Source organism: Tasmannia lanceolata, unplaced genomic scaffold, assembly GCF_043159265.1.
Source record: "Tasmannia lanceolata isolate RefF3 unplaced genomic scaffold, GAP_Taslan_0.1 ptg000002l, whole genome shotgun sequence".
NCBI classification, from domain to species: domain Eukaryota; kingdom Viridiplantae; phylum Streptophyta; class Magnoliopsida; order Canellales; family Winteraceae; genus Tasmannia; species Tasmannia lanceolata.
The window spans coordinates 1,618,736-1,646,644 of record NW_027518679.1 but is presented as its reverse complement, the minus strand read 5'-3'; the positions used below and the strand labels follow the sequence as shown (position 1 = coordinate 1,646,644).

Sequence of the window (27,909 nt, the reverse complement as noted above, 5' to 3'; positions counted from 1 at the left end):
CTATCTCTCTCGAGCTAAATATGAGGAGTTCCAACGCTTACGCTTGAGCAGTCGCCCTCCTAGTGCCGGTTTTGCCCAACCAGGTAGGTCCTCTACCTCTCTTCTCATTAGCCCTAGCGCCTGGGTCATTGATTCCGGGGCCTCAAACCATATGATAGGTACTTCTTCATACCCTAGTTCATTTCGACCCTTCCTTCTTCCTCTCATTCTATTACTCTTATTGATGGGAGTACTACTCCCATCTCTGGTATTGGTACTATCTCTCCCCGCCATAGGCTTACCTTATCCTCTGTCCTATGTGTCCCCAAGTCCCCATTCAGTTTATCTGTTGCTAATCAAATTACGAAACATCTTAACTGCTCAGTCTCATTTTTCCTTCGTATTGTTTATTTCAGGATCTCTCGACTGGGAGAACGATTGGTTCGGGAAGTGAGGTAGATGGGCTTTACCGTCTGGACTGTGGCCCCTCCTGTGCCATTTTTGCACAGTTCCATCGACGCCTACCATTGGCACTGTCGTCTTGGCCATCCCTGCCTAGAGCGCCTACAGCGGACGTCTATTGTATCTTCTCCTCTCCAGTCTTTTCAGTGCGAGGCCTGTGAACTTGGAAAACACCATCGTGTGTCATTTCACTCTAGGCTTGTTAGTCGAGTCTCGCATCCTTTTGAGTAGTGCACTCTGATGTATGGGGTCCCTCGAGGACTACCTCTCTTTTTGGATATAGATATTTTATTGTCTTCATTGATGACTTTTCTCGTATGACATGGCTCTTTTTACTTGAAGACTGCTCTGAGGTCTTTCCTACTTTTCCCACTTTTCATGCCAAAGTCACCGCTCAATCTAACTGCACCCTAAAATGTTTGCGCATTAATAACACTTGAGAATATTTTTCCACATCTAATGGATTTCAGGATTTTCTCACTAGTCATGGCATCCTTAACCAATCTTCATGTGCTTACACCTCCCAACAAAATGGAGTTGTTGAGCGAAAATTGCAGTCTTACTGGATGTGGCTCGCACCCTTCTCCTTCAAATGCAAGTTCCTAAAATTTATTGGAGTGAAGCCATCCTGACCTCATGCTTCCTAGCCAACCGACTTCCCTCTTTGGTCCTTGGTGATACATCCCCTTTTGTCATGCTACATCCCCAGCATGATCCATTTCCTCTCATCCGTAGAGTCTTTGGTTGTGTGTGCTTTGTCCACAACCTTGGGCTGAACAATGTATCTTTCTGGGCTGCTCTCATACCCAGAAAGGTTATCGATGTTACAGTCCTAAGTTACATTGGTCCTTTGTCTTTGCCGATGTCACCTTCTTTGAGGCCGAGCCTTTTTTTACTACCCCTCGTTAGTGTAGTACAACAGCCCTTGATGTGGATATCCCGCTTCCTGTTCCGGTTCTTCCGGATCCCGCTGCCTCTCCTTCTCCTTATGTGCCGGTTTCTGAGGTTATTTCGGATCCCGCAGCCTCTCCTTCTCCTTCCTTGTTGGTACCACTAGATCCTTCTCGACAGCCCCCACCTGTTATGAAGAAATATCAGCGGCGGTTGACGTCTGCAGCCCTCCTTCCTCTTTCTAAGCCATCGCCCTCACAGTCGGAGATCCCAGCCACCACTTCTTAGGTATTTCTTCACTCTTCCGATGTTGCTACAGATTCTCCCATTGCTTCACGTACTCGTTCCATAGCACTGCACATCCTATTTCCTCTGTTGTTTCTTATGATTCTCTCACCCCTATATTTCGGAGTTTTGTCCTCTTCTTTATCTTCTGTTGCCGCAGTCATTGCCAATGGCCCTTCATCATCCAGGTTGGCGTGCCACTATGGATCTTGAGATGGCGCTCTTCAAGCCAATCAGACTTGGGACTTGATCCCTCTTCCCCTTGGTGCTTGACCAATCAGATGCTCTTGGGTATATGCTGTTAAATACTTACCTGACACGATCGTTGAGCACCTTAAGCGCAGTTGGTTGCCAAAGGTTATACTCAGACCTTCGGAGTTGATTACACAGAGACCTTCTCACCAGTCGCAAAGATACCTTCGGTTAGGGTTCTCATCTCCCTCGCTGTCAACCGAGGGTGGCCCCTACACCAGCTCGATGTTAAAAATGTCTTTCTTCATGGTGAGCTCACTGAGGAGGTTTATATTGAGCAACCTCCTGGGAATGTTGCTCCGTGGGAGATGTCCTCCTCAGTATGTCGCTTGAAGAGATCTATCTATGGCAAAAAATAGTCTCCTAGAGCGTGGTTTGGGAGATTTAATGATGATGTCATGTGGTTTGGCACAAGGTTGCCAGAGCGGGAAGCGAAGCCTCTTAGGAAGGTGGGAAGCGTGAAGGGTCGGAGAATTGTTTTAATAGTTAAATATTTAAAAAAATAAAAAATTACTAAAAAAAGATAAGAAATAATTGTATGAACCAAATATTTAAAAAAATACTTTTTATTAAAAGACCCAACATTTACTACTATCAGCTGAAATGCCTGTGTTGACCAGTTTGTTGACCAGTGCCTGACAAGAAGAAAAAAATTTAGAAACCAAATTATGAGATTTTTCTACCGGACTTTTGAGATTTAATAATATTTGGACTTGATAGAATTTATGAATTTTTAAAATTGGAAAAATACCCCATAATTTGGAAGTTAAGATTTTGACCCAACCCATTTTTTTCGAATTTTGTACTAGAACTGAAAAGTTGACTTTTAATCTTTTTAGATTTGGGTCTTGGAACTATTTTTGATAGATTCAAATGGGGGTTATTCCCTTATTTACATGTAAATCTTAAGTACTTAAATGACTTTACATGTAAATACTAAGAAGAGGAAGAGAAGAGGACTAGCAAGAGACAAGAAGGGTAGATAGGAAACGTGCTTCCCATATAGTGGGATACGCGTTTCCCATAGAGTAGGAATCAAATTTCCCATAGGGTGGGAATCGTGTTTCCCATGTTTCCGAAATAAGATTCCCAAAAATCGGAGAATCAAGAAGATTCCCGTTTCGGAATCGAGATTCCCTATTCTTAGTAGAGATTCCTGCTTCCTTGGTTTGGCATGACGCAATGTGCAGTTGATCGCTCTGTCTTCAGCCATAAGTCTGCATCTAGATGTGTTCTCTTCATAGTTTATGTTGATGATATTATCAATACGGGAGATGACTCAGTTCGAATACAAAAACTGAAGACCTTCTTGCAAATAGAGTTTTCCACCAAAGATCTGGCCCTTCTTAGGTACTTTCTTGGCATTGAGGTAGCCTATTCCACCAGAGGCATTTCCCTCTTACAGAGGAAATATGTATTGGATTTACTTGATGAGACATGTTATCTTGGAGTGAAACCTGCTTCTGTTCCCATGGACTCAAATGTGAAACTTTGTCTTGAAGGAGATTTATTAGAAGACTTGGTAAGTACAGGAGGTTAGTTGGCAAGCTCATATATCTCACTATCACTCGTCCAGACAAATCATTTGCTGTTGGAGTTGTCAGTATATGAGCTCCCCCCATACTTCACACTCGCCAACAGTGCTTCAAATTGTTAGGTATTTGAAAGGGGCTCCAGGAAGAGGCTTGTTGTTTAAGAAGCATGGTCATCAGAAAATAGAAGGGTTCACAGATGCCGACTTAGTAGGGTCTCCAGCTGACAGGAGGTCTACCACCGCAGGATATTGTACCAGTGCTTCAAATTGTTAGGTATTTGAAAGGGGCTCCAGGAAGAGGCTTGTTGTTTAAGAAGCATGGTCGTCAGAAAATAGAAGGGTTCACAGATGCCGACTGGGTAGGGTCTCCAGCTGACAGGAGGTCTACCACCACAGGATATTGTACCTTCTTAGGAGGTAACCTAGTGTAATGGCGAAGTAAGAAACAAGATGTTATAGCTAAATCCAGTGCAAGAGTTGAATACAGAACCATGGCCCACACAAGTGGTGAACTCATTTGGTTGCGCTCACTTTTGTTAGAGATCAGATTTCCCCCTTCTCCTTCTCAATTGTATTGTGACAATAAGGCTGCGATCCATATTGCCACAAATCCGGTCTTCCATGAGAGGACTAAACACATTGAGGTAGATTGCCACTTTATTCATCAAAGAATCCAGAAGGGAGAGATATGCACAGTGTTTACTCGGTCAGTGGATCAACTAGCTGATGTGTTAACCAAGCCATTAAGCAAAGCTAAGTTGAATGACATTTGTAACAAGCTCGGAATGTTTGACATATACATTCCAGCTTGAGGGGGCGTGTTAGAAGGTGTACATGTGCCTAAGGGCACTTTTGTCCATGTACTCTTCTCTTTTATATAAATACATAACTGAGGGGGAGAATACCCAACTCACTCTTTTCTTTTCTCTCATCCTCTTCAACAGTATCTTAAAAGCTTTCTTCAAATGCCAGTATTGTTTGAGTTCTCTCTTGCCATCAGTGGAAGCTGAGATTGTTTAAGGCATCCTTCTAGATACTAAGGTGCGGTTTGGATACGTGGATTTTATAATCCGGGTTTTAGTTTGAAAGTGGTGTAAAATTCTGGATCGTAAAGTCCATTATCCTGGATTTTAAGTAAGAAATCCAGGTTTTAGAAATCTCTCCCCCATCTTGAGATTTCTAAAACCTGAATTTAGGAACGATCTCCTACTCTCCTGCTCAACGAAAAGAGGGATGAGAAATCAGAAAACGACGGGACGGTCTCCTTCTTCCCTTGTCTGCCATCCAGAATTTTGAGGGAATCCAAGATTCTAAAATCCGCGTATCCAAACGACCCCTAAGGGAACACCATTACCATTAAAAAAAAAGGGGGTGGTGGGGGAGACACCATAGATAAAAAAAATCCAGTGCAATGGTTTATTCCAGTATATTGTTTGCCATAAGTTTACAAGAGTTTGGAATGATTCATTAAAAGGGATTTGTCGCCATATTGCAGGATGTTTGAAAATCGTGTGCCACACATGTTAGACAATGATTACACACCATACTCTGCTATTGATATATTTGTGAAGGACCTGGTATGTTTATTCTTTTTCCCCTTTCTTTATTTTGTAGTTTTTGTTGAACAATATTATGACAGGTCATTATGTGCATGATTTGTTTACAGGACATTGTGTCTCGTGAGAGCAGATTTCATAATATTCCAGTTCCTATTTCTACTATTGCTCACCAGCAATTTCTATCAGGTAATATATGGAAGAGTTTGTAAAAATGCGCTTCCGTCTCTGATATTTTTCCATTTGAGGTGATGATTACATATGAAATACAGAAAACCAGCTTCCTGTTAGTTTCCATAAATTGTAACTTAAATATTTTTGTTGATATTTCATGATTATGATTTTACACATGGTAAGTTCTTCAAGAGCTTCTGTATGCTTAATCTGTATAAATTTGTATTATGCCCCTTCAATTTAGGAAAACATGCTAAAGGTGATTACTTGCCTACTATATTCTATGCATCTTTTGCAGAATTGTTTACTTGAGTCTATTATAATTTATCTGCAATTTACTTGTGTCCATCCAATGCCCTGTTTGTTTCAGATTATGACAAGGTTTATGGCTGACAATTGGTTGGCATAATCTTAAACGAACAGGGCCCAAATCTCTTGTCCGTTAATGGCTTGTGATTATTGAACTTTGGAGCAGGATCTGCAGCTGGCTGGGGAAGGTATGATGATGCCGCTGTAGTAAAGGTATGTATATGTACTTCTATTCTAGAATGAAGATTTCTCTTTTCTAGTGGGCTTTGGATATTGCAGTAGTCATTAGGGTCAGGTAGCTGAGAAACTTTTTCGTTGTCACCTTAAGTATAAAATATAACTTTCCTCTGTCTTTAAGCTATCATTTTTTCAGAATATTTCCATTCTCAGGTCAATATGAAGGTTTTAAATTTCGGTTTCGGTGTCGTTTTCAGCCACCACCGAAACCGAAATGTCTCGGTTTCTGGCCGAAATTTCGGCTGAAATCATGTAAAAATATGATTATGATTTCGTTTATTTTTTTTAAAATTTCAACCGAAATGTCTAAAATTTCAGTGTCAATTTCGGTGATTTCGGTTGAAATTTCGGCTAATTCGGTGGAAATTATAACATTTCGGTGTACAATTTTAAAATTTTGGTGGAAATTTTGTAAAAAAGTCCAAAAATGAAATTTCGGTTGAAATTTCGGCGAAATCTTGTAAAGAAACGACTTCATGTGAATTTCATTTCGGTTTGTGCCGAAACCGAAATATTTCGGCCGAAATTTAAAACCATGGTCAATATATTCTATAAAAAAAAGATAAAGGTTAAACTAGGGCTCTCGAGAAAGGGGCTAACTGCAAGTATATATATGACATTTAACAACAGTTACATAACTTCATCACAATTAACTCCAAGGTCAGGTGTGCCTCCAAAAAGAGTGCTCCTTTCTAGCTAGGAAGGATCCAATGTCGGTCCGACAGTCCGCGTAGTCTGACTCCCAAACAAAACCAAAAAGAACAGCGAAAGGAGACGATTTTTTAAGGAGGTTCCTTTTATTATAAAAACTTGCACGGTAGGTTTTAGAGCATTCGGAGGGCTCTCTCTCTCTCTCTATATATATATATATATATTAGAGAGAGAGAGAGAGAGAGAACATTTCCTACACACTTGTGTAGGTAAGTTACTACACACTAGCTTAAAATACAGTGGGGCCCCACATTGTTTGGGTGATCCAAACAATTCCTTTGAATGGTCCTCACATAGATAGGGTGTCCACAAAAAATCAGATCCGTAGGATCATCCCAACCCTACGATTTGTGGAGGTAAAATGGACGTGTATAAACCTTCACAAATTAGTCCATTTTTTGCCTCCATAGTTTGAATGGTTAGGATGATCCTATGGATCTGATTTTTTGTGGACACCCTATCTATGTGAGGACCATTCAAATGAATTGTTTGGATCACCCAAACAATGTGGGCCCCCACTGTATTTTAAGCTAGTGTGTAGGTAAGTTACCTACACAAGTGTGTAGGAAAGGTTCTCTCTCTCATATATGAGAGAACATTTCCTACACACTTGTGTAGGTAAGTTACTACACACTAGCTTAAAATACACTGGGGCCCCACATTGTTTGGGTGATCCAAACAATTCCTTTGAATGGTCCTCACATAGATAGGGTGTCCACAAAAAATCAGATCCATAGGATCATCCCAACCCTACGATTTGTGGAGGTAAAATGGACGTGTATAAACCTTCACAAATTAGTCCATTTTTTGCCTCCATAGTTTGAATGGTTAGGATGATCCTATGGATCTGATTTTTTGTGGACACCCTATCTATGTGAGGACCATTCAAAGGAATTGTTTGGATCACCCAAACAATGTGGGGCCCCACTGTATTTTAAGCTAGTGTGTAGTAACTTACCTACACAAGTGTGTAGGAAATGTTCTCTCATATATGAGAGAGAGAACCTTTCCTACACACTTGTGTAGGTAACTTACCTACACACTAGCTTAAAATACAGTGGGGGCCCACATTGTTTGGGTGATCCAAACAATTCATTTGAATGGTCCTCACATAGATAGGGTGTCCACAAAAAATTAGATCCATAGGATCATCCCAACCCTACGATTTGTGGAGGTAAAATGGACGTGTATAAACCTTCACAAATTAGTCCATTTTTTGGAGGTAAAAAATCAGATCCATAGGATCATCCCAACCCTACGATTTTTGGACATTTCGTGTCTAAAAATCTTGTAAATCAGTTCAAATCGTCTCCCCCTCTTCTTCATTGGTAACGCTTCTGAATCCCATCTCTTTCCCTTCAATTCACCTGTGATTCCGATTTCTAGCTTAAATATTGAAGTATCATAATTCCGGTACTACTAACATCTTTCTGTGAGAGTACAAGTTGCTTATAGGAATAACTCTATCACTACAAGATCGTCTATAGCGGAGTTCGGCATCATCAGATTGGCGCCATCCGTGGGACCACCATGACGAATTCGAGATTAAAAACTTCGAAATCCGTCGCAGCTAACCCACAAGGCGAACGAGTAATGACCATGAGTCAAGCACATGCTACAATCCCCGAGAATCAAGTTCCGGAGGAAACGCTTAATAACGACGATACTACTCCAGTAACTTTGCATCGCAAGTGGGGAACGTTTCGGTCGCCCTTTAGGAAATATTGATACGTTTACCCCCCACACCCCCCCCCCCCCCCACGCACACCGATAGTTCAAAACGTCAGTATTCCTCCACTAATCGCAGAAGTGAGGAATCCGCCTTTAGAGGAAGAACAAGACGAATCGCCTGAGCGCAGAAACCCTCGCAGTCGAAGGCCAATAAATCACCGACCTTCTGCTTCGATTACTAGCTGTAGGCCGAATCATGGCAACGGGGAGGCGAACGACCGACGAGCACCGGAATTGACTTTTAGGCCTATTCTGACCCAGAACAACAACGTCCCCCAAAGGGCTAATAGTGCAGGAAACCCGAACCAAGGGCAAGACAACCCGCATCATAATTTGAGAGACGGAATTAATGCGCCTGATTCGGGACTCCTTGCCGAACTTCAGCGACAAGTCAGGGAGATGCAGCGTCATGTTAAGAAACCTTACGAACCGGACCTCCTGACTGAATGGGAGAATGAAATACAATCGTCGTTCGTAGAGGCCATAGCACAAGCTCAATTGATACAGAATTTCAACCTACCGAGGCTTGATCTCTACGATGGTACAACGGATCCATTGGAATATCTTCAATCCTACAAGAGGGCGATGGAATTCAAAGGTGCAAATGACATAACAATGTGTCGCGCCTTCTCTTCATAAAATTTGAAAAGAGGAGCGAATAGTTGGTATGGCCGCCTTAAACCCAATTCCATATCCTCTTTCAGGGAGTTGGGAATGGAGTTTGTTACATATTTTGCTAATAGTCGGCCACAGAAGAAACCTGCCGATGCACTCCTCGCCCTTAGACAAGGAAAGGAGGAAACTTTGCGGTCTTTCATAGGTCGGTTCAGAGCTGAATTATCTCAAATCAAAGACCATCTAACGACCCGATTCCCGTGACCGGATCGCTACAAGCAAACACTTGTCAAAATGCTCATAAAATTTTATCTTTTTTGTTTAAACAACCATCGCTCTTATTCCATTTCCAAAATGTTTCCTTACAATAACATAAACATTTTAATAATTTATTCAACCAAATAAAGTCCAACTAGGCCATCTAAATTAAAACCGAGACATCTACGAAAAGTATCGTCTTCTCAACTTATTCGCTCCCACCATCCTATCTTCTAGACATCCTCGTGCGCAAACGCACTCTCGTTAGCGTTCTCTAGTCCTGGGGAGAAAAATAGGGTCAGCAGGATGATAGAAACCATACCAGTATGAGAGTTCAATTTAAAACAACAGATCAAGATTCATATATAATAAATAAGACAGTTATAATTTTTGAGAATAATGTTTTACAACTGAATCTTCTACAACTGAATAGAAAAATCATTTTAAAGTGAACAATGTACTAATAGCTGAAAGAGAAAAATTCAATAACAATAGGAACAATTATAAATCTACCACATTCTTATCATAACAATTTCATTTAAACCCAGGGCACTCCAGCTCCCACTAGCTTGTTGCCCTTGCCGACACGGCCGATTCCGCGTGGACTTATTACGGTAGATCATACCGCCTAGGGACTCTTGGTCTCCGTAGGATTCCGACATCAACTAGGAGTTGCGCGGTTCTCCCAAGTTGTATACCTTTAATTATGGGGATAACTCAAGGTTTCCCATCACCCTTTCCCATTTTCTCTTTAGATATTTCTTATATTTCCATACTGCTTCCCAGTTATTCCATGTGATTGACAAATACAATTAAACTGATAATTATTTATTAGAAATCAGATTCCATTTCCAACATGTAATATAAGAGACAAAATTTCATTTACCATAGAATAACTTAGAAAACAATAAAAATGAAGATACTTCACCCTTCTTGTTGCATGAATTGAAAGCCATACGAGCAAAGTTAGCTATCACCTGCCTTAATCTTACGAATGCGGTAGGATGAGATGGTTCCTGTTAGAGAGTGGAGTGCAACGATCCTGAAGTCACATAGTTGAGTGTAGAGAAGAGCAGTTTAGCCTAGGTTCAAGTTGTAAAAAAATTTGTACACTACTTAATCTTGATCCTGTCCCGTAGTGGGACTCACACATACTCTTAATTACACCATATTGCTGCCTTGTTCGAGCATACAATCACACTCACCACAACACTAATAGCTGCCCTGTTTAAGGACATAAAACTCGTACATACTGAGACACTACACTGCTGTCCCGTTTTGGGCGTAAAAACACCCATACTGAGACACTACACTGCTATCCCGTTTTCTTTTTTGGGGGCATAGAATACATACTCACACGACTAATTGCTGCCCTGTTTTTGGGCCGGAAAATATACACAGCAAATACCTTATTGCTGTCCTGTTTTGGAGTTACAAAACACACACTACAAATCATTATGTTGTTGTCCTGCTTTGGGACGGAAAATACATACACGAAAACATTAAGTTGCTGTCCCGTTTTGTATTGGAAAATACATACGCAAAAACATTAAGTTGCTGTCCCGTTTTGGGATGGAAAACACATACGCGAAAACATTAAGTTGTTGTCCCGTTTTAGGACGGAAAATACATATGCGAAAACATTAAGTTGCTGTCCCGTTTTGGGACGGAAAATACATATGCGAAAACATTAAGTTGCTGCTGTCCCGTTTTGGGATGGAAAATACATACGCGAAAACATTAAGTTGCTGTCCTGTTTTGGGACCGAGATCAACGTACAAAACAACGCTTAATTTGGTCCATTTTGGGACCAAGAATAACACACAAAAGCAGTGTTAAATCTGGTCCGTTTCGGGACCAAGGAAAACTACTCATTACATCGTTAAATCTGATCCATTTTGGGACCAAGAGAAAACACAATAAGACAAGGAAGGTAATAAGGGTACTTACTTGTTTAGTCACAAAAAGTACAAGGAAGTGAATTCTTCTCTTAAGGATCTACATGACTTCTCTTTCTTCTCCATTTTTCTTTCTTCTCTTCTTTTCTTCCTACTGTTATTGTGTGCAAGGAGGCTAAGGCAAGGACAAATATAGGCAATATATAAAGGAAGCAAGAGTGGGGTGTGGGTTTCCTTTCTTTTTTTGCATGATATGGGGGAATCACCTATATTCCTTCCTTTTTGTTTAGCAATAAAGGTAAGTTGCCAAATCTTATAACTACAAGATCTTTTCCACAAAGTAATTTGCTACTAATTAGGGAATTTGAATTTTAAGTGAATCAATCTATCCCACCAAAAGAGTTTAGCAATAAAGGTAAGTTGCCAAATCTTATAATTACAAGATCTTTTCCACAAGGTAATTTGAATTTTAAGTGAATCAATCTATCCCACCAAAAGAGGTGTGCAAGATCTCCCTCAAAAGTGGAGATCAAATCTCCAACCTATCTTATTTATCTCCTCCTTTCTTTATATTTTACTGGATTTTCATTTAATGAAGGTAGGTTTCCCCTAATATGACTTACTTTATTATTTAATATGTTTCAAATGATTTCTTATTCATCGGAAAACTTCATCCCCAAGCTACCGAAACAAATATAGAATAGATTAACAAGAGCCATTGATCTCTAGACCGATTGATCTAAGTAGATTAAGGATGAATAAGAGATCCTATTTCGGGATCAAGGGTTGGTCTAAAGTGGATCGATGATCTCAATCCTCGATATACGATCTAATGGTCTAAAATTCAAAATTTAAGGAATTGAGAGAAAGGGTCAAAAAGTGGTCGTTACAGACCCTAATCATGAGATGGTTAGAGCAGCCATGAAATTAGCTGTTCATGATAGGGATCTCAAGGTAGCCCTGAATATCGACCCTCCCCGCAATCTCCAGGAACTAATGGCGGTAGCAGACAAATACGTGAACAACGAAGAATCTTTCGCCATGGAAAGAGAATTAGAACTCGCCAAATCTCCGGAGAAGCGGAAGGAAGAAACTCGATCGAATAACAATCAGGCCAAACCTCCCAGATCCAATAATCAACAGTCAAAATCAGGTAACCGACCTCCCTCATAACAGTTTGAAAGGTACAACTACACTCCTTTAAATACATATATGGCAAACATCCTTTATGAAATCCGAGGAAAGGAAGATCTCCGTTGGCCACCAAAGATGAAAGGTACTGGTCGAAAGCGTAATACTAGCAAATATTGCCATTTTCACGGTGACCATGGTCACACAACAGATGATTGTTATAATCTGAAGAGTGAAATTGAAAGGCTGGTGGGGCTCGGGCGTGTCGATAAATACTTGTTGAACCCGAAGAATAATGGACCTTTCCATAAATCTAAGGTTCCAAAGACGCCCGGTCCTTCTAATCCGACCCAATCAACCGTCGGGACTGACCAAATCAAACAGATTTCCAAAGTTAGACAACTCCCGTACATAAGGACCGACGCTCCACTCAGGATTGCAGGGAGCATCGACGTAATCGCTGGAGGACTGGCCTCAAAAGGACCAACAATTTCTGGGCAGAAGGCTTATGCCGCCCAAATTCATGCGGTGGAGGCTCCAGTAAAGAAGTTGCGATCGGATTCTACTGATAGCGAGGAACAAATAGTCTTTTCTGAAAAAGACTACGACTATGTCCACCTCCCTCATGATGATGTGATCGTTGTTCTCCTCATTATCGCTAATTTCAATGTAAGTAAGGTAATGATAGATACTGGTAGCTCTGTCAATATTTTACATTACAATGCTTTTAAAGAAATGCACTTAGGATTGGACAGGCTTACACCAGTAGAATGGTCAATCTATGGCTTTTCACGTTCGGTATCGAACCTCGCCAGAAAACCATCATGCAAACTTTCCTGGTTGTTAAGGTCCCCTCCACCTATAATGCCATCATAGGACGTCCAGCTCTGAACAAGCTTGAAGCGGTCGTCTCAACACCTCATCTCAAAATCAAATTCCCGACAAAAGCAGGAGTCGGAGATGTAAGAGGATCAGGAAAGAGCTAGAAACTGTTATGCTGATTACACCAACGTGGTGAAAAAACAAAGGAATCTCTCCAAATAGCCGGTACCGACCCACGTTCGGATAATTACTAGACGCGCGGAGATCCCAGTAGAAGAACTGACTCAAGTACCGCTTTTTGGAGAGGATGACGAGCGGACAATCCAAATTGGATCACTTCTCACAGATAAGACCAGAACCAACCTGGTCAATTTTTTGAAAACTAACACAGATGTTTTTGCATCGTCTTCTTTAGATATGCCAGGTATCAGGACGGACGTTGTCGTCCATCGGCTCAGCGTCGACCCCTCTCACAGGCCCGTTAAGCAAAAGAAACGGAACTTCGCTCCCGAGCGACAGAAGGCCATAAAGGAGGAAGTCAATAAACTCCTACAAGCCGGGTTCATCCGAGAGACACACTATCCAGAATGGCTCGCCAATGTAGTAATGGTAAAAAAGGCGAGCGGGAAGTGGCTGATATGCTTGGATTTTACTGTCCTAAACAAGGCCTGTGCAAAGGACCACTACCCCCTCCCCCGAATCGACATGTTGATAGATGCTACATCGGGCCATGAGATGCTCAGCTTTATGGATGCTTTCTCTGGATATAACCAGATACGTATGTACTCCCCCGATATCCCCAAAACGTCCTTTGTTACAGAACAAGGCCTATTTTGTTATAAGGTCATGCCTTTTGGCCTTAAGAACGCGGGAGCCATGTATCAACGATTGGTGAACAGAATTTTCGCCTCACAAATTGGTCGGAACATGGAGGTATACGTATATGATATGCTTGTTAAAAGCTTAAAAATTACTGACCACGTTACCGACCTTTAGGAAGCTTTCACGGTGTTACGAAAATATCAGATGAAACTCAACCCCTCAAAGTGTGCCTTCGGGGTCACCTCAGGCAAATTCCTCGGATTCATGGTAAGTCAACGAGGCATAGAGGCTAATCCCGAGAAGATACAAGCCGTCCTCAATATGACACCACCGAAAACCGTGAACGAGGTACAACGACTCGCAGGAAGGATAGCGGCTTTGAGTCGATTCATGTCCAAGTGTGCTGAGAAATTCCTTCCATTTTTCAAGATACTAAGAAAGATGAAAGATTTTCAATGGACTAGCGAATGCCAGGAAGCATTCGACAAACTCGAGCAACACCTCTAGTCTCCCCCGGTGTTGATGAAACCTTCATTGAATGAAGAGTTATATCTTTATCTGGCAGTAAGCCCTTTGGCTGTCAGCGCCGTACTTGTCAGGCAAGAGCAAAGGACAGAACACCCTATATATTACGTCAGCCGAATCCTACATGTTGCGGAAACGTGATATCAGAATATCGAAAAATTTGCATTCGCGTTGGTCGTTGCTGCCAGAAAATTGCGCCCGTACTTCCAAGCCCACACATTAGTTGTTCTTACCGACCAACCCTTGCGCAAAATCCTTCAGAAACCTGATACTTCAGGGCGCCTAATTAACTAGGCAGTAGAACTTGGCGAATTTGACATACAGGTACGACCTCGCCCCGCAATTAAGTCTCAAGTACTTGCTGACTTTGTTGTAGAGTGCACCGCTCCGACCAATGACTTGCGGGGGGGGGGGGGGGGGGCAGGAGGAGATAAAAGATGAACAACAGGAAAAACAATATCCATGGATGTTGTTCGTTGATGGATCAGCCAATTCAGGCGGAAGCGGAGCGGGATTAGTCTTGGCCGGACCTGATAAGTTTCTAGTAGAATATGCCTTGAAACTCGACTTCAACGCTTCTAACAATGAGGCTGAGTATGAGGCACTCCTAGCCCTCGAATTGGAAACCGACCTATTAAAAGCCCATAGTGATTCACAACTCATCGTTGGACACATTAATGGACTCTATGAGGCAAAAGATCGAAGGATGCTTAAATATCTAGAAATGGTGAGAAGGAAAATCTCCCTTTTCATAGAATTTGAGATTGTGCAGATTTCTAGAACTCTTCATGCAAGAGCTGACACTCTATCTAGAATGGCCTCCTCCGACACCACTAGCTGGGGAAACGTATACACTGAGGTAATCTCCCGTCCCAGCATAGAGAAAGAGGAGATTGACACTCTATCTAGAATGGCCTCCTCCGACACCACTAGCTGGGGAAACGTATACACTGAGGTAATCTCCCGTCCCAGCATAGAGAAAGAGGAGATTGCCCATATTGGCCATGAACTCAGCTGGATGAATCCCATAGTGCAGTATCTCAAAGATGGCACCTTGCCAGAGGACCGAAAGGAAGCAAGGAGAATTACTGCCAAATCCGCCCTCTATATCCTGAAAGGTGAAGTACTCTATAAACGATCATTTTCTTGGCCACTATTAAAGTGTCTCCGACCCACAGACGTCGATCGAGCAATGGTTGAGGTATATGAAGGAATATGTGGAGATCACTCGGGGGGCAAGGTACTGGCCCACAAGATCCTTCGCCGAGGATTCTTTTGGCCGACTATACTAGAAGACACTCAGAACTACGTCAAGAAGTGCGAACAGTGCCAAAAGTTTTCTTCGGTACCTCTCCAGCCGCAACCCAATACTCCCCTATCTCCAGCCCAATTCTCTTTGCGATGTGGGGAATGGATCTATTAGGTCCCTTCCCATCATCAGTCGGCGGACATACGATGCTGTACGTCGCGATAGACTATTTCACCAAATGGGTAGAGGCTAAAGCGGTAAAAAATCTACCGCCAAGGCAACAGAAACCTTTTTCTACCATGATCATATGTCGGTTTGGAATACCTAGTGTGTTGGTTACCGACAATGGGTCCCAGTTCGCTAGCGAACAACAGTGTTTAAAAATGCGGATTCGAAGCGGGACGCGGCCAAAGAAAATCCTTGTCGACTCGGCGCGGACGCGGTTGACGTGGCCAAAAATGCGGTTGACTCTGCCAAGTCGTTATTTTTTATTAAAAAAGTAAATGAGAAAAGATAAAAAAAATCCAAACCATTTAAGTAGGGCCCGAGAAATGAATGGTTTAGATCATCTAGCCATGTGGAGGTGAGTCTAACTAGCTGTCAAAAGCTATTATAATTTTCAAGTAGATCTCAACAGCCAGTTGAGTATATAAGACAAAGCAAGTTTGTGTTGAACAACCATAATAGCCCTTTTGAAATAACCAAAAGAGAGTGGTTGTATAAGAGTTATATCCTTGTCTTCATATTGTACAAGCAGCAGCAGCAAAAACGAGGTACATTTTATGTTGAAGCTGATTCATTTGTGAACAACTGTAAATAAAATAATTCAAACATGGGAAAGTAGAGATAAGATAGAAGCAAAAGTAAGGCTGGAATAGACGCTTCACTGAGCATTACACTGCCCAAAAAAATAATTAAATAATGTATTAGTTTTGGGTGATGTATTTGCCCCTTTGTTTTATTAGGGACACCCTAGTTTTTACTCGGGACAGCCCTCTTTAGTGTATTTATGACTACTATTTTACACTATAAGGGCTGTCCCAAGTAAAGGAGGAGGCCGGATATATCCATTTCGTTTTTCCTCGTTACTTTCAACGAGAGAAATGGGCTTTGAGTACTGGCAGTTAGGGTATATCAGATGATCCAGATCAAGACAAAAAAACTCATGTGAACCTCCTCCATCTTCTTCTTCGAGAGTTAGGGTTTTTCTGCATGCAAAGGGCCGGCAAAAAGACAGATACGATGGACAGGCTTTAGGTATGTTTTTCTCTAGAAAATCTTTTCTTTTTTTTTCTTTTCTGAATAGTTGAAGATAGGATGGAATACGAGTTTATGAGTGACAAACCTGGCGAGATTCGTGGCCATTAACCACATCTATGTAGAAACTAAGATCGGTGTTCGAAATGGCCATGACTCGCCTAGGACTCGCCGAGTCCAGGACTCCAAAACGCGGCCATTGGAAATCAGCGTCGACTCGGTCGAGTTCCGAGCCGAGTCGCCGAGTTTTAAAACGCTGGCGAACAATTCAGGAACTTTTGCGAAAGGCTCATGATCGAACAAAGATTTACTTCGGTCGGACACCCCCAAGCGAATGGACAAGTCGAGGTAACCAACCGAATTCTCCATTCAATCTAGCATTTGGTGTTGAGGCAATCATTCCAGTCGAGATAGCCATTCCCTCTCCAAGAGTCGAAAGCTATAACGAACAAATGAATGACGAACTCATGAGGAGCAGTTTGGACCTCGTAGAGGAGACCAAAGAAAAGCTCGGATCAGAGTCGCCGCATACCAGCAGAGGGTCGCTCGGTATTATAACCATCGGAGGAAAGAAAGAGCTCTTAAAGGAGGAGACTTGGCATATGTAGAATTTAAGGAAATTCTATCAGTAAGTCTAGTTAGTTTGTCTTTATTTGTTTTTCTTTTATTTCAAATGCAGGATAAGTAGAGACAATTCTTCTGAAAGGATGTAATAAGGAATTTAGCTTAATGGAATAAAGTTTAAAGTTTGTTTCAAAAGTGTTCCTATTATGTTTCTATGTATGAAATATGTTTCTATACATGCTTGAAAAACATTAAATAAATAATTTCAATCCCCACCAATTGTGTAGGCAAACTGAGTGAACAAGGTAAAACGCTTGTCCAACCCTTAAAACGGGTAGAGACAAAGCTCTTACATACCTATGTTTCAAAAATATAAACTGTATAGTTAACCCCATAAGGTTAACACCCACCAACCGAGCAAAGAAGCCGATCCAGTAGGGTAAGGTACTTGTCCGACCCTTAAGACAGGAGGACTCGATACCATTACATTAATTAACCTCTTAAGGTTAATGCCCACCTACCGAGTATTTAAATCGGTCGAGTAGGGTGAGGCACTCGTCCGACCCATTAGACAGGAGGACCCGATGCACAGATCTTCCGATCAACCAGATGATATGTAAAGTGCGACTGAGGTTGATCATCCCGGATACTGCTAAAAATATCACTGGATATGAGTTCCCTCCTCATAAAGGAGGGCGGGTTAGTCGACTTCGAAGTGATCGATCGAAGAAAGACGACCGACGTGCACAGCACAAAGGGAATACCCGAAAATTGTTACCTTTATAAAGGAACGATAGAGCGTATCCCTAAATAAAAAGGGAACATGAACAAAACGTCCGGCCCACTTCTCGTAAAAAGGCACGGACTGATCGTCCGACTGTCTTCTTACCTGGCATTCCCCTTTTAAAAAAAAAATAAGAATGAGATAGGAAATGACAAGCGTAGTAAAAGAAAACCCCGCCCCTCACAGAGGAAAGGCAGGCGGTTCATAAAATCAAAAGTACGAGCCTCATTCCCCCATTGAGGTGAAGAATAGAACTCATGCATCGTATTCATATAAATAAAAAAAGAGGTACTTGTAAGTACCATGCCAACAGTGCCAACAAAGGCACGGTCCTACAAAGTATACACCCCACCATGGAGGCAAATATTACAGACCAAAAAATAAGTCTTTTTGTGCTTCAAGCGCATCCAAAAAGGAGATTTAAAAATTAGCGGAAGAAGACTTTAACGATTTAACTCGGTCACGAGCGGAGAGTCAGTGGCCACGGTATCGGTCTTAAGGACGGTGAAGCGCTCCATCGGAAAATCGGGCATAATCTGCAGAACTTGTCTCTTGCATTCTTTGAACCCCCTCACCTCAAAGTCGAGAGCATGGAACGCTACTTCAAAGCCAAAATCCTCACTCTCCTTAAATTTGGAGATTGCCTCCACCTCGACTACCGACAGATCTTGAACTAGATCGCTAAGGGCCTCCTCCGACCCTTTGAGTTTCTTCTGCGTGTCCTCTAAGTCCTTCCTGAGCGCGGCAATGATCTCTTCATCTGTTTTTTCCTTTCTCTCCAGTTCCACAACTCTTTCCCTTAAAGTGTTGTTCTTCCCTTCTAGGCCGTTAACCGCGTCCCTCAGCTTTAGATTGTCCACCAAAGTGTCCATAATGCGATTGGAAGCTATGGCACTTAGATCGTTCATCTAACAAGGGATAGCAAGGTATAAGTCCATGAGGCATAAAGAGAAAAAGGAAAAAGAAAAGGCTCAGTAATGCTTACAATCTTCTGCTGATGAAGGAAGGAGCGACTCAAAGCCCCGGAACTTAATTTCCGTAACTCTTCCTTATCATTTGGGAGCACGCTGCTCAGACACATTTCCACCCCGACCCGTGGATTACGGATAGCTGAGTCCTTGTCCCCCACTTTCCAAGAGGGAATAAAGGGGTCTCCTCGAACCTGGGCGTCTCCTTCCGGAAGGTTGACATGTTGAAAGAGAAGCTGCGTTTTCCTACTCCCGTCAAGAGTAAAGGAGGGGGGAAGATCGCTAAGACCTCCATCAGTCGGTGCCTCGGGAGTGCTCTCCTTGAGTCTCTTCCCCGGGTTAGGCCTCTCTCCTCCAGACGGTTCTTTCGACTTTCCGAAAAGAGCCGTCAAAGGAGGAGTGGTACCGGGTTGGTGCCCCCCATATCTCGCTTTTCGAGCCCTCTCCAAAGCCGCCGCTGATATCGTTGGAGTCGGTCGCGAGGAAGCTCCGCCTTTTTCAGGAGCTTTATCCTTCTCGGACTCTCTACCTTTTTCAGGAACCTTACTCCTCTCAGGGATTTCTGTTCTCTCAGGAACGCCCGCCGTTTGTTGAGAAGACATTCCTGTACAAAGAAGTATAATAATTATTAGATTCTTCAACAGGGGAATAACCGAACGAATAGATGCAGAAACGAGAATTACCGCTCTTGGAGGATCCGACCCCCTTGATGGAAACTCTGGGGCGAATAATCCTGCTGCACAAGCCATATTCGACGAGCTTCTCTTGGTCTTTGAACTCCCGGGTGTCAATTTTAAAGCCCGACGAGATGGACTCGAATATCTCATTCCCCATGTCTCCTAGCTTAGGCAGAACACTTAATCTGTCGGCTGAGGGCTTTCTCCAATCAAAGGGAAAATCCCATCCAGCATTCATGGGTGGTCGAATAAAAAGAAACTCGTTCTTCCACCCTTTGATTGAAGAAGGGGTTTTGGCCACAATCATTATGTTTCGGCGATGTGTGATGGTCAACCATTCCCCATCGTCCACCAGTTTGAAACACCGACAGGAGATATCGACAGATACGTCCGTGTTCAAAATTTTACTTTTGGCCAAGTAGGCCAGCAGGTTCCTCCAACTATTCAGAAAAATCTGTGAGGGGGCGATCCCGTAGAACCCGAATAACCTTGGGATCACTTCTATTAAGGGCAACCGTAGACCTCCCCGGAAGGCCTCTAGATAAAAAGCCGTTTCACCCACTACCGAACTTTCACAAGTTCGGTGGAATCAGGTATCCGAATGAAATAATTATCGGGAATAAGATACTCTCTACGAATATCGTCTACATTCTTTACTATCAAGGTGCAAACTTGAGTCGCGACTATTTCCGGCCTATGGGGTCCTCGAACATCCCCCATGACCTCAAAAAAGTCGGCCGACTCTTTGACCAGAGAGACATGTTGCTCTCCTATCGACTTCTTCATCACCAAGCCAACAGGGACTTGACCGGGTCTATAAACACTAGTCGTAGCCTCCGAGTCAGTCCTTGTCTTTTCCGATACTTTTGGGGCCTTCTCCTTTTTACGAGACTTCCTCTTCTTGCGAGACTCTATTGGAGCCGGTGGCTCGCTGGCACTAGCCTCGTCTCTAAGATCTCCAGTTGAATCAACCCTATGGGGAGACTCTGAGTTCTCCATATGGCCTACACTACCGGAAGGGTTTTGCGAGTCTGTGGCTCCAGACATGTCTAAGAATAAAAATGAAGAAAAAGTTAAAGAGGAGGAAGGACTTACTGATTTCGAAGTAAGATGAAGGTGCGAAATGAACCCCCCAAGGTAAGGAAAATCCTGTTGTTCCTTTACACCCCCTTTGAAGCGAAATCGTCAGGTAAAAAACAAAAAAAGAGCTTTTGGTAAAATGGAGAAGATAAACTGCTTTATATATATGGGGTAAAACCCTTAGGCGGGAAAAGACGGGTTACCATTCTAAAGGAGACACGTGTTGTGCCCCCAAACGGTGACGCTTCACATCTCCCATCATTGCGCCGAAGAAAGCGGCGGTTGTCATTATGAGCAAAAGCGTCGTTTTCCGAGACGTTAACTGTCAAAAGTCAAGAAAAGGCGGATGTGTGACACGGTACCGACCCAACATCATCAAAAGTAAAAACAATAGCCCATAAATGAGTTTCGAGTATCGATAACAGACAATTACCATCCCACGTATAGGTTAGTACCGCTCCACACACTTGTTAAACGGATAACAGAACAACAGTCGGGAAAAACCCATGGTTCGGTAAGCATGGACCTTGATTGGCTTAAACAAATTACAAAGAATGAAACAGAAGCTACACGGAGCAACGGATATAAGCAAAGTAAATTTTCATTGATCTGTTGAACTGATTACATATAAGGGGTTTCGTGGTCAAAGTTGTTTAAGCAAACAAAACAAGAAAACAGAAAAACAAAAGATGACTAAAACATCCAGGAAGATGAGGAAGACCGCCTGAGCTACCGCACCGCCGACAAAAAGGAGCCCGCTCCAGATTCTGAGAGAAGTGCAAAGAACAATGTTCTCACCTTCTCGACAATGAGACCAGAATCCAGGGGCACCGAAGGACATTATTCGGTCGGGTTAAGCTTGGAAGGAGCTCCCGAGGGACCCGCATTCCCTGATAGAGCCTCGAGGAGGGCACGCAACACCGCGTTCTCCTCCTCCAGCAGGGTCACCTTTAATTCCATGTCGCTCAGCTCCTCCGCCAGTTCTATAAACCGGCCAGCGAATCCTATGCTCCGATCTTTGGCACGTCTGGCCGAGCGCCGATAGTTGCGAGCTAACAATCGCATCCCCTTCAAGTCAGAAATCTAGCACTGGGCGTCTGACTGGGCAGGAGAGGAGGGTTCAGCCTTCTCCGGCTTCTTCCTGGTCGCCGCTGGTGAAGGAGAGGGAGGTGCAGCGGTCTCGTTTTTCGCCCTTTCTTCTTTCACCGCCTCCTTCCCCACGGAGGCCCTCCTTGTTCTCTTTGCCACTGGCTCTATTGGTGGCTCCGATGGGGGTGCAAGGACCACCTCCACCTCCGGAATCGCTTCTACATCCACAACTTGGGCTTCGAAAAGCCCAGGGGTGGAAAGATCTAAATCTTGATTCTAGGCCATGGAGTTCGTGAAGAAAGTTGAAGGAGAAAAGAGAAGAAAATGTTGTGGGTCGCTGTAAAACAGATTTGGTGGTTGGATAGAGAAGGGTAAAACCCTATAAATAGAATTCGAAAGGCGGTGAAAAGGTGTCTTTTGGATTTTCCCGCTCTCTTGACACGTGGCACGATATTACTTGCCATGAAAGCAACGTACGACACCTATTATGAAGGGGTTCCTTCCCGTCACGTCATTACAAACCGCCGTTTCAAAATATTGAAAACGGTGCGCCGGTTCTTTATGGTATACACTGAGAAATGAGACAATTAATGTAGCTCGCATTTAGAAGATTCGGTCTCATCTTGATAAACCGACCGAATATTGAAGGTTGGATTGGTTACCACAAAAATAAGTTTGTATCACCATCGGTACCAACAAAACTCCCTATAGATCAGAAGGATCTCTAAACTACTTCCTTGACCCAAATAAGGCTCGAGGAAGTGGGGGGCAATATGTTGGGGGTAAAATCGGCACTGACCGTGGATGAATGACACGTGGCATTTTCGACTATATAGAAACCGACTTAGTGGTTTTAGTATGAATTGTCACGGACCTTATCTCATCCGAATAAGTAGGCTAAGTAGCAACGTCCATAGTTGGGAAACCACCCCTCAAAGAGGCAATGTACTCTAAGGCAGTAACTTCTACCTATGCTCGTTAAGGGAGATAAGATACCTATTAAATATAGATATAAACTCATCTCCCGAGGAAGTCGACCAATCAGGAAATACTCCTTAAACAGTAAGATTCTAGTCATTGAGGACTCTATCCTCTATAAAAAGGGACCCTTACTTCATAATGGAACTACGTTAGACTTTGTAACGACCCGGCTTCCGTTGCCTGAGGTCGCTACCAAAAATCACGACATTTTTTTTTTTTAAAAGGCCATTAGATAACAAATGGCGGAAGCAATAATTAAAACTTAATAACATAAAACCTTGCCATAAATATTCGCTCTTAACAATTAAATCATAACCATCCATCAACTTTCAAACACTTCCATCTTAAATGACCAAATCAAATCTATAGTATCTTAAGTCAAAAATCAAAACCAAATAAAGAAAAACAAATCCTTATTAACTACGACTCTCGGTTATGACAACTGTGTCAAACCGAACACAAGACTCCAACTTTCCCCTTTCCCGCATGGGTTTCGTCAAATATCTTCATTAGCAAACGCTCCTTCCTCTTCACTTACAATTCCTGTAGGATAAGTGGGTTAAAAGCAAGTAAAGAAAACTCCCAAAATAATGAAATTAAGCGACATGAATCTACAACACAATATTTTCCACAATAATGAAACAATAATAAAACAGGACACAGTAACAATCTTTTATTCGATAATAACAAAACGATTTAACTGCAACATACAAAGCGTAGCATGTATTTTAAATGTTCTCCCCTTTTTCCCCAATGATCTGCGGTGGCTTTCTAGCCTGGCCGGTGATCATTGACCATCAAGGACCCTTCGTTCCCTAATGGAACGTGATCCACTTTAGGATTTCAATCGGTTCACCACGAGGGTTCCTCCCAATGCATCGCCCACCAGCTGTCGTACGCTCTCAGACTGGTTGGCTTTTGGCTTTTCGCCCAAGGTTGGATCTAAGGGTTCTCCTTAGTCCTCCCTCCCATTATTCCAAATTCTAAATATATGTACGCTTATTTTACAACAAAACTTTTCTTTACAAGCATTATCAAAATTCACAATTATTTTCCAATTCCAAACAATCATCTATTTACACATGCTTGATTATCCGTATCATTACTATACAAAATAAAATGTTAAAGTCATATCAAAATTAATAGCATTATTAAGCGAGTAATCAGAACTTGCCTTGATGCTTGGCGCTCAAAAAAACGACGATCCCTAAATGAAAAAGCACAATATTCAACCTGAACAGTGTCACACACATACAATGTCATAGATGTATACAAAAAGGTTCACGGGTTCTAGGAAATAAATAATCCGGATTGAATTAAGATGTTTTGGAGTTGAGAGAAAAAGTGGCTATGGATGAAGGCTGGAGATAAGGGTTTGGGCATGGAATCAACGTGGGTGTGGGTCTTTGTTAAATTATGTTTGAAGGTTTGAATATATTCCAAGAATGGTTGCACGGCTCACACCAAGGATGATCCAACTGTCCAATTGATGGGGCTCATACTAATGATGATCTAACCGTCCAATTGATGGGCCGTCCAATTGATGGGGCTCACACCAATGATGATCTAACCGTCCAATTGATGGGCCGTCCAATTGATGGCCAAGTTATCCAAAATTAGACAAACAAAATGGGAACCCACCTGTCGGGTTGCATATACTCAAGCACATATCGGGTTGCATATACTCACAGTACTCTAGTCACTAAAAGGTATAGCATAAAGTGGAAATTATAACATTAAAAATATGGCAGCGACAATATCAGAAGGAATGATATAGTCACCCACTGTTTCTACCCAAGCCACCCCTTGTAGTGGAAATACATTAAAGGGAGGTGGTCTAGGGAAGAAAAAGGGGCTGATATATATCACTATCCTTTTATGCATATCTTCTTTAACTCTATTTCTCTCTTTTCCTAACCTCTCTGTTTTTGGGTTCCTGGGCTGAATTTGTGAAAGGTTGATAACATAAAAAAATCTGAATACTTACTTGAAATTGAAGATTGAAAAGGTAAGCCTAACTCTCTATCTTCCACTTCTTATTCTTCTCTTCTTCTTCTTCTCGATTTTCTGATTCTCTGTTTTTTTTTTTTTTTTTATAAGAGCGCAAGCACAGTGGGGAAAAACCCACGAGGATGGGTTTTTATAAAACCCACAAACTTGCATTTACACTGAAATTATTAACCATAATTAGATTTAAATTTTTAAACCTACCTTAATAAAGAGGCCCACAAACTTGCATTTATACTGAAATTATTAACCATAATTAGATTTAAAATTTTAAACCTACCTTAATAAAGAGGCCCACAAACTTGCATTTACTCTGAAATTATTAACCATAATTAGATTTAAATTTTTAAACCTACCTTAATAAAGAGGCCCACAAACTTGCATTTACACTGAAATTATTAACCATAATTAGATTTAAATTTTTAAACCTACCTTAATAAAGAGGCCCACAAACTTGCATTTATACTGAAATTATTAACCATAATTAGATTTAAATTTTTAAACCTACCTTAATAAAGAGGCCCACAAACTTGCATTTACACTGAAATTATTTATTTTTAAACCTACCTTAATAAAGAGGCCCACAAACTTGCATTTACACTGAAATTATTTATTAAATAAAGTAATTACGGGGAAAATATGGTTTAGTGCATCTTAATAGGGTACCATTAGTAAAACTTAAGTGATTTAATTAATGTGCAATATTAAAATATGGGTCTTTACATTCTACCCCCCTAAATGAGAATTTCGTCCCCGAAATTCTGCCCTGACTAGAATAATAAATCCAATTAAGAAATCATAATTAAACATATCGCACTAAACAAATACTATAACCTAAATCTAACAAAAGAGAAATTTACGCACCTCATTGCTGCTTGATAAGTTACTTCCTAAACTTTCTCCCAAGACCAATTCGCGATTTACCTTCTTCTTTCTAGCACTTGATACCTCTTCCCCAGAATACGGAGGCGTCTGGGCGAAACCTCTCATTTCATACGCCACCGACGACGATGATTCGCTAATCTCCCTTCGACAGATTTTTCTTTTCTCACCAACTGATGACGGCATCGGCTTCTTTGAATCTCTCTTTGAAGACTTATCGGAGATCGTCCGATCTAATGACGGAGGATGAACAGGAGAAGGAGGGTCCTCACTAGGTTCGCTTTCCGAAGAGGAGCTACTGATTTCAATTATGGCTTCCCTTTGCACCATATCAATGACTTCATTCACTTGCATATTCATTAAGTACTGCTTTGTCATGCATTTCCTAGTGGTGGTCAACATGCGAACCATCCTAATTATCCAAAACGATCCAAAGGAGTAAGTCATACATGATGCTTAATTTAAATAAAACCATGCGGTAGAGAATTCTTCACAAGTTACAAATTCCTTCACGAACAAGGTTATGGGTATCATCATCAATACATATACATATTTGTCATCAAAACTGAAGAATCATTTAACAATAAAGGTTTCCAATTTTATTTTTTTTTCATCTTTTAGTAGGCCCAAATCACGTACAAATTTAAAATTTTATAAATTTCTATTCCGCCATCTACTACCTACTAAATCCCTTTAGAATCCTCCAACTTATTCAGATCATGCTCCAAAATAAACGTTACATCTCGCATCAAGGCTCTAAAAACTACTCCCTATCTCGAGGCTAAAGAGAGTCCTAACTGAATTCCGAATTCCCTAAAATCCTCGAATTTCTCCCTTCTAAAATTTCTAACATCCGCTACTCTCAACTTCCCTACGCCGCTTACGAATACAAGACCACATAAGTTGCTAATCTAAGCTAAAATTTCGTACTCTAGCAACTTCCTTACGAAAGAAAAGATCCCATCTTCTACATGAACATTATATAACACCCAAAAAAATAATACAAAAATAAAAATAGATGCAACCGCTTATGATTTCCTTTACTAACCTCCACCAGAATAATTAGGCGCCTCCGCATCACTTCGAGTAAGAGCGAAGATACGGTTTGACTGAGCGTCCCTTCCTACGTTCTGAGGGCGATTTTGGTTTCCCTTCCATTGGCTTTGGGCAGGAGTAGCTTGCCTCGAAGGTTGGGTTTGCTGAGGCGGACGAACAGGAGCACCCACGGACTGCCTACCCAATCGAGGGCAATTAAATTGCCTATGACCGGGGTCCCCACAAGTGTAACATACCTCCATGGTCCGCCAACATTGACCAGCATGCCGCTTTCCGCAGGTAGAACATAAGGCAACCGAGTTATTCCCTTCCACTTTCTGCTTCTTCTGGGGTGGAGCCGAAATCTTCCTTCCAGACGAAGCCATCCTCGAACTTTGAATAATCTTCTCACTCCTCTCGGCCACTTCGGCCTTTTTACAGGCCTCGGTTAAGGTTTCAGGGTCTAGGAGGATAATGCTAGCCATAATCGAAGGCCGAAGTCCGCCAATAAACTTTCGAACCTTATCTGCCTCGGTTGATGCATAACCAGGTGCATACCGAGACAAGGTTCTGAACTTGCTTCCATACTGGGCAACTGTCAAATTTCCTTGCCTTAAGGATGCAAATTCCTCGGCTAAAGCGTCTTTGACATGAGACGGAAAGTACTGATTGTTAAACCGGCTTTTAAACTGAGCCCAAGTCCCCTGACCAACCACCGGATAGCTTTGCTCAACCGATCTCCACCAAGCTCCCGCATCCTCTGACAATAAAAAGGATGCCAACTGAATTTTCTGCTCATCACTACATCCCATGACCGCGAAGATACGCTCTACCTCGATAATCCAACTATCAGCTACCATCGGGTCTCCAGTTCCCTTGAATTCCGGGGGATGATAATCCCTAAACTGGCGATGTAGCCGATTTGGATCATTCCCCCGATGATGGCCACCAAGATGAGCGGCGATGCTTTGAAGAGTCGCTTGACTCGCCGCCTGAGTCTGAGCTTGATCCCTCATAAAATTTGCAATCATCCGCAGCGGATCCTGGTCATCCCCTTCCTGACCATTGCTAGCACCAGCTCTCCTCTGATATGTATTCATCTGGAAAAAATTTCCAACATAAGATATTATGAAAATATCTTTCT

General features: G+C 42.1%; 1 protein-coding gene across 2 annotated transcripts in view; it reads left to right on the top strand.

Annotated features, from left to right (window-relative positions):
* Positions 1–27,909, top strand: part of LOC143871805 (ketose-bisphosphate aldolase class-II family protein) — a 119,539-nt gene that overhangs the window by 50,246 nt on the left and 41,384 nt on the right. For both annotated transcript variants that reach the window (XM_077376700.1, XM_077376706.1), the window contains 3 exons: positions 4,899–4,980; positions 5,070–5,148; positions 5,609–5,655. In XM_077376700.1, the coding sequence (XP_077232815.1) occupies positions 4,899–4,980; positions 5,070–5,148; positions 5,609–5,655 (208 nt within the window). The remainder of the gene's footprint in view (positions 1–4,898; positions 4,981–5,069; positions 5,149–5,608; positions 5,656–27,909) is intronic.